This window comes from Morus notabilis, unplaced genomic scaffold (genome assembly GCF_000414095.1).
Source record: "Morus notabilis unplaced genomic scaffold, ASM41409v2 Scaffold719, whole genome shotgun sequence".
Classification (NCBI taxonomy): Eukaryota; Viridiplantae; Streptophyta; class Magnoliopsida; order Rosales; family Moraceae; genus Morus; species Morus notabilis.
This window is the reverse complement of record NW_010365597.1, coordinates 80059-87763: the sequence shown is the minus strand read 5'-3', so window position 1 is coordinate 87763 and position 7705 is coordinate 80059. Positions and strand designations below refer to the sequence as shown.

The following is a 7705-nucleotide window of genomic DNA, read 5'->3' as shown; positions in this document are numbered from 1 at the left end:
CCCCCAAAAATTCGGTTCGAACGGCTAGTAGAATTCGGGCACTCGGGTCGGGTCGGGCAAAATTCGGGCAACGGTCAAAAAAATAGCCGTTGGGATTTGAATTTTTGGGCACAAATCGGGCGGCAGTCAGGTCGAACAAAAAAATCCATTAGATTCAAATTTCGGGCTAACGGTCAAAAAAATTCGGGCTAACGATCAAAAAAATTCGGGCAAATTCGGGTTACGCCGGAAAATTTAAAAAAAAAATCCGGCGGGCGGCGAGATCGACTTCTCCACCGGCGGCAGGCAGCCGTAATTGATTTTTTTTGGGCTGTCCGAGCATGGCACCTGCCCGCCGTGCCCGAAAATTTTCAGGCACCGAGCATGCCCGCCGCCCAAAGTTACACCACTGTACTTATACAAACATACTCGTGACACCACCAACCCTCTTTCTAGCAATGAAGACTAAGTGGACAAAATTTTTTTAAACGGTAACAGATTAGCGTGGTGAATTTATGGTCGCAGTTTTAAATATTGAGTTATTTTCTTGGGATATTAAATGTAAAGGTTTGTTTTCTGTCAGTATAGTATTTAATTTAGGAGAGTTTGAACCACACTCTTATGTATCATTACTTTAGCACATTCGATGTGGTCGAGTGATTCGCTTTTCATTAAGACCTTCAAGAGGATCTTTTGGTGACGATTTAGGGAAATGCTAACGTTGATTATCCCTTTTTCCCAATTTTTCTTTTAAGAAAAAATAAAAAAGAGTAAATATGTTGTAACTTCTATAAAAAAAAATAAAGTGTCGTGATTAGATATGTCTAACCCATAAAAAAAAAATGTTTCTTGTTTTTTCATTTTTCATTTCATTCGTTTCCCAAATACATCTCATGTTGTAACACCGACGCGTGCTTCCAAATTTTAGACCATCTATCTATCGATGAAGCTCTACAATCAAATATTTTGGAACTAGTTTTAATAGCATCCTAACTATCCCCATCCATAGTCTGAATTGGCTAATTCAAAATGGGTTCTTTTTTATAAGAAAGAAAGAATTTTTTTTTTCCCTAGAAAAAGGAAAAATGTCATCCCTAATTGGGTCCCAATGAATGCAAATCATTGTGCCTTGTCCACTAACGTTGCCAAAAGGTTGTTCAAAAACCAAACAAGCGAAAATAAAGTAAAAATAACAGTCCAAAAGTTGCTCCTTTAGTACCTTTTTATTACATTTGTACATTACATGCAATTAAAGCAATAGAAGGAAAAAAGAATAACTAAACATAGGGATTTTAATTGGGTCCCATAAGAGTTATACAAATGTTCTACGTGACGCAATAATTATGATCACAGTTCAAGGAGAGGACAAAGTGCTCTCAAGTTTCAGCTTGTGAGGGTGCACCCCTCACGTGTGCAATGTGAGAAACTCCTTTTTCTTCTTTTTTTCTCATTTCTCTGTCTTTTCATGTCGGCAGATTTTTTTTTTGGGTATCATTGTATGAGGTTGCCTTAAAAAAAAAAAAACAAAAAAAAAAACAAAAAAAAAACAAAAAAAACTTTTCTTCTGCGGAAACAAAAGCCTTATTTACGGGTCCCCTGTTCGTTTCACCCAAATGGGCATCCTGCTCTTCATTCTTACAGTGGGAAAGTTAACTATGGTGTCCTCTTCAGCCACCCACCTGCATTTGGAAGAATTGAAACTATATATTATACTCATATAATATAGTACCTAAAATTTGTATATATTTTTTTTAAGGTGGTCAAGGTTTAGTAGAGTTTTTAGGCAACCAACAAAATATTGCTTGCATTACTTGTAACAATCTAATATATATAGCAACCCTATTAAAGCATAAGGCAGGCCTAGCAAAAACCTTAAATCACAATAGGGATTTCTTTTAGATTATTGAGAATATAGCATATATCTCTCTAATTCTAAAACTTTTACCGTGACATTCATTCTTTTAAGACAAAATAATAAATTAATAACCCGTGGGCATTGGTGGGTTGAAGCTTGTAAACCAAGAATCCAATCTGTACATTCCTAATTCCTTACTGTATAAGCAGATCTATTGTTTCAAGGAAAGTTGGTCAAAGCATGGCTATTTGGAAGTAGAAACCAAAGTCAAATGGTGCTTTTTCCCATGGCAAATGGAATTTCTAGCCGCAAACCACAATGCCCACTAGAAATTTATGAATAAAGCCTAGCCGTTAAGGACCCTTATTTATTTATTTGACATCTTTATATCGTATTTTTTACTTTGTATATGTTGGAATAGACGCTATATTTGACCATAACATAGGCCAAGGTATTATAACCTTCTGCAAAATCACTTGATCAGTTAAAAAGGGCATGGATTATCATACTAATATCATACTAAAATCTTTGTCTCTTGTAAGCTCAATTATGCATTTTCAGATGGTTTTCTTCGTACAAGTAGCTAGTTACAAGGGACCCAAATGGCTTACAAGTAAGTTGCTGTCTTATTTAATGATATCATCTCTTTATCCTATTAATTAAGTTTGGAATATATGACACGAATTAAAAATACATTGGTTTGTAATAAAAGCATGATTGGAAGGTATATAGTTTTAGGCACAAAAAGGATATATGCCTTCTAAAAGCAACTTATATCGTCTGCAAAAACATAGCAAAAAAGTTTGATACCTTTTGTTATGTTTGTTTTGTCTTTGCTCGTCTTGAATAAGAGAAGGAATCAATGCAAGAGACTAGGCATAACAACTTTCGAAAGGGACTTGATTTAATTTCTCCAAACAAGTAATAGAAAAAAAGTTCATTGAGAAGTGGCAATCACTTGATGTGTATGTGAGCGCCGTGGAAAGCTTGTCATGGACAGAACAAGTTCTTGCTCTATTATTGCATCTATCTCTTCATATTTTATTTAAAAAAAAAAAAAAAAAAAAAACAATGTACATCGTCATATTTTTATTTCTAGATTCTAGTATTTATGTTTGCTTCTTGAAAGCATGTGCCTAACTTTGTATGGCAATGAAAAATCAACACCAATAATGGACAGAACTTCCATACTCGAGAATAAATAAACAAAGACTATTTTTTCACTTTTTGTTGTTTACCTGAATTGAGTGACAAAGTGGTGTAGAAATATGGAAGCTTCCAATCTGGCCAAGTCAAGCCCGGGGCATAGCCTCTGTCCTCCTCCAAAAGGGGTGAAGTTACAATTGCTTGTGTCTTTTTCCTGCGAGTTCCCAAAATGCCCCTTTCATTATTTAAAGCTTAAAAAACCAGAACCATAAATCACAAGGGAAAAAAAAATTAAAAAAAAAAATCAAAATTCTATGATAGGATATAAAAAAGACCATATTGGTAGGGCATTTGTTTTAAGCCAGTCAAATTTTGCATTTTTTATTATTATTATTTTGATAACATATAAGGTTACACATTATCGATAAAGATATCCTACTAATAATTGTAGAAAACTACGTAAAAAAAAACATATAAGAGCAAAAATTAATGAAATTTAGTCCTATCCATACTTGCCACCTCCATGGATTGAACTCGTACGGCCAGTCATAGTTACTTTCATCAAGATGAACCGATCTAAAATATGCAAAAGCACACCACCCTTTTGGTATTAGATGCCCTTTTATCTCAACATCCCTCATGGCCTTTCGCATCACCCCAACAATAACATTTCCCATCCTTAATGTCTCTGTAATCACCTGTAGTTTTCATTTTAAACGGTACATATGTTATTATGTTATAGCTTTGTCAAGTATGATTGTTTTAATCTGTATGGTTAAAAAAAAAAAAAAAACTTACTGTTTGTGTGAATGGTAAAGAAAAGTAATCACTCCAACACAAAGGCTCCCCTAGTTGTTCCTTGAGTCTTTTCAACTTCATGTTCTCCTCCTGAGGTAATTGTTTAGAGCTCAATTATCAAAGAGCTATACAATAATAATAAGCAAGTACAATACTACTGATATCCCTGTAGTTAACTAATTCCTTTCCATAAATAAAAATTAGTATAAAAGATCTTGTACTATGTTTGTCCCTCTCACTAGCATAACTGATCATAGCCCATATGAATGTTGTGGAAAAAAACCATAGCAAGAGTTTAATAGGAGCAAATATTTTAGCATTTCCCCACTTGCACCTAGTACCTACTATGACAAGCACAAATGAGAAGAAACCACTTAAAAAAACGACAAGACTTTGACGGTAAAAGTGGTCAAAAAATTGGACTACAAATGTCACAAAGTTCCAAAACAAGGACCAGAGGCATTGAAAAAGTTGGCTGGCTGACCAGGATTTTGTGCAGCTGAATCCAATTAACTTATTGTAATTAAGAGCACTAAAGGGTGATAATCATGAAAAAATGAAGTTGGGGTCTTATTTTATCTTAAACTAGTATTAGTGACATGGTTTTGATTATATTATATTATATTAATCCTCTAGGGAAATAGAAATCTAGTGCATACCATTAAATGTTGTAGGGCAGCAGGGCAGTCTGAGAGATATTTTACTGCAAGAGTCAAAAGAACAGGAACTGAATCCTCTCCTGGAATCATCATATCAATCATGTTATCCGCTATTAGATCTTCTGTTAATTGCCCACTTGAGTCATTAAGCAGAACATCTATTACATCACTTGGAACCTTGGAGATTTCACTGTTTTTCCTATGTTGAATAATCTTCTTCACTAGCTTAACCATTTTCTTCTTTGCCTGAAACAAGAATCTCACCAAATAGTTAATGACCCATGAAATGTTATTTATATGTAAAAGAGAGTTAAAAAAGAGTGGAGATAATAGATTATTTTATGTGCAACTTGCCTGCAATGATCGATAAAGCCTAGTTCCAGGGAAGTTTATTGGTAATGACATTAGGCCTGCAATGAATTCTTGAAACTGTTTCTTTAGGGACTCCATTTCTTCACCAGGATCCAAGTTAATCAATGCCTTAACAAGTACTTGAAAGGCAATCTGAGGGACAAAAAGTGGCCTTACATGCCTTAGTAACTTTTGAAAAGTACCCCAAGACATAATAATTATGAATCTAATTTCACAGACAATATGATTCAGCTCAACTTATTGTGAACCCCATAACAACTGGAACACTTTTCTCACTAGCAAATCATCTTCAAACCTAAGTAGAAGCCAGAGACGGAATATTTCAAACACCAATGAATAGTTTTTGGACAGAGAGAGAGATTCTTTTACCAAGTCTTATATAATTACTGCTATTACTACTTACCCATCAAAGCATCTTACTTGAGGAGATGATCAGAAGGCATCTTTTGTTTTATCTCCTGTCTATTTTGAAACTCTTCCCCAAAAAATGTTGATAACTCAAATGAACCAAGTAACACTTTTTTAACCACAAATATCATAAAATAACACCAAAACTCATTCCCCTAGATCTAGGAGGGAGAGAGAGAGAGAGAGAGAGCTCACATTTTTGGTCTCATCCTGTATGTAAATGGGGCGGTCAGAGCTCCAATTTGCCATTGATTCTAGGACATACTTTTGCATGTCTCTTGTGATTTGAGCTTTGAGCAGAGGAGATTTAAAGAAGGCTCCAACAAGTCCATGGATTCTCTTTTGTAAGCTTCCATTGATGAGCAATATGGAGGACTTTCCCATCAACTCGGTGAGAGATTTCGGGTAAGAAGGCACAAAAACCTTTGCATCACTCTGCAGTATAACCTTGCTTACTTCTGCATCTGTTGAAACAATCGTTGGACTCCCAAATATGTGGGACTTAAACACCTTTCCATACCTGCCGACAAACCAGAAGGGAAAAAAAAAAACTTTTATCTTCACATATAATTATTAACTACCATTTTGGAGCTTAAACATAATGTGTTTATCTAATAATCTGACAACTTACTAAGCATAAATAGCAAGCTAGCTGGTGAAAAAAGACTTGGTAACTAAAAAGTGTTGATGATAAAGAAATATGTAGTGATCACACTTAAGTACATATTAGTTGGAAAACAAAGTGGGATTAGTATATGAAAGAAAATTATGCTTATATACATATATAAGCAGCATGAGAAAGTAAGTAGAATAATTCATATATACATACACATATATAATATGTGTATGTGTGTGTGTATAATACTTACATGCGGCGACGTTTATTCATGAAGGTCTCAGGGCGGTCAGAGTAAGCACAAGTGATAAACTCAATGGTTTCACCGATAAAAGGCAAACCAAGAGAGCCTAAAGGAAGTGTTACTGGACTTGTGTGGAATGATCTGAGTCCTCTTAGCCTGCTGTTGTTCCTGTAGAGAATTATGGCGGCCAAAAAAACTGCTGTTGTCATTACCAAAATCCATAAACTGTCCATTTTTGGATTTGATTTGTTTTCCCTCCACGCATGCAAAAAAAAAAAAAAGAAAAAAAAAACACACACACACACACGCAAACAGTACTATATCACACGTTTTCCTCTCTGTCTCTCTGTTATAAGGTCTCTAATGGTACTACTCATTTAAACATGATCAATCATAGTAGCAATGAGAACTTTTTTAAGGGGGGGATGGAAATAATGAATGTTGCATGTGTACAAACACACACACGCGTGTGGGAAAGAGAGAGAGAGAGAGAGAGAGAGAGAGAGAGAGAGAGAGAGAAGCAAGATAGAGAAATGATGAGAGAGAAACTAATGCACAATACAGAGTATGTGTTGGGACTGACGAGCGTATTAAGCTACAAAGACTTGCTTTTAAGTTTCTTATATAAGAAACTTTTCCAAGCATTGACTTGTCCGGATCCGGGTCTGACCCGGTTAGAATAAAACTTTTCTTTTTTCTTCATTATAATTCATTTTAATGTGTACTGCTTTTTTTTTTTCGTTTTCATAGGTTTGGATGGTATGCAGGCAGTCAAAAATGTATATATATTAAATACAAATGGATATACATACATATTCATATTTATATTCTCTGTTCTCACCAAACCAATGACCCACTTTCATTGAAGTTTTGTGCCATGAAAAAAAATAAATGAGCAGAAGCAGCAGAAAGAGCTCAAAAAAAAGAAAAAAAACATATGTATATGTAATATATATAACGTTTCGATTGGGTATTATGATAAGGTTGTTACATATATACAAAAGATGCAGGGCATACATATATATATATATATATATATTGCAGAGAGAAGTCCCCACAAATTCCATGATTGATCTTGGTTGTGGCATTAGAGTGGATTTTGAAGGCGGTCCCATTTGGCCGTAGCAGCTGAAAGACTCCTCGTGCGTTCATGTGAGACTTAATAACTCCATCCACACTCCATGATCACCATCATCATCATCATCATCATCATCATCATCATTCCTTGCGCTTCCTCGACTTTTGTTCTTCTATCTCTCTCTCTCTCTCTCTCTCTCTCTCTAGCCAAACCTCTCATGTCACATTCAATCCCATCCTTTGTGACTTTTATATATTATGGTAGAGGCCACATGTGCCTACCCTTCTCTTTTTACCAAAAATTCCTTTTCTTATTATATAAACCCATCCTTTAATATCATAAATAAAGATAATAGAGCAATGGACAACAATTTCTGTATTTTGTAATGGAATAAGCACAAGCAAAGGTTCCCGCCCCGAGTATTGAAAAAGCTAAGAAAAGGAAATCAAAACTAAGACGACCCTTTTGGCTTTTCCAAGTCTTAATTTAAGTTGTTATACATTATATTCACGTACCAAGGGACTAATGCTGCCACGTGACATAACAAATG

The 7705-nt window shown here is 35.0% G+C and overlaps 1 protein-coding gene across 1 annotated transcript; it reads right to left on the bottom strand.

Moving 5' to 3' along the window:
* Window positions 1-1496: 1496 nt before the first annotated feature.
* On the bottom strand, window positions 1497-6581 carry LOC21388039 (3-epi-6-deoxocathasterone 23-monooxygenase). The gene is made up of 8 exons (XM_024172412.1): window positions 6087-6581; window positions 5413-5737; window positions 4792-4941; window positions 4438-4683; window positions 3779-3868; window positions 3493-3678; window positions 3073-3194; window positions 1497-1658 (listed from the first exon to the last, which is right to left on the bottom strand). Exons 1-8 carry the CDS (start codon window positions 6308-6310, stop codon window positions 1565-1567), a joined length of 1437 nt encoding a protein of 478 aa, XP_024028180.1. The 5' UTR covers window positions 6311-6581; the 3' UTR covers window positions 1497-1564.
* Window positions 6582-7705: the final 1124 nt, after the last annotated feature.

Coding starts and splice junctions, on each gene's coding strand:
- LOC21388039 (XM_024172412.1), bottom strand. CDS start 6,310: ATGGACAGTTTATGGATTTTGGTAATGACAACAGCAGTTTTTTTGGCC. Junction 3,869..4,437: donor CTGCCCTACAACATTTAATG/GTATGCACTAGA, acceptor CAATTACCTCAG/GAGGAGAACATGAAGTTGAA. Junction 1,659..3,072: donor CACTTTGTCACTCAATTCAG/GTAAACAACAAA, acceptor TTCCAAATGCAG/GTGGGTGGCTGAAGAGGACA.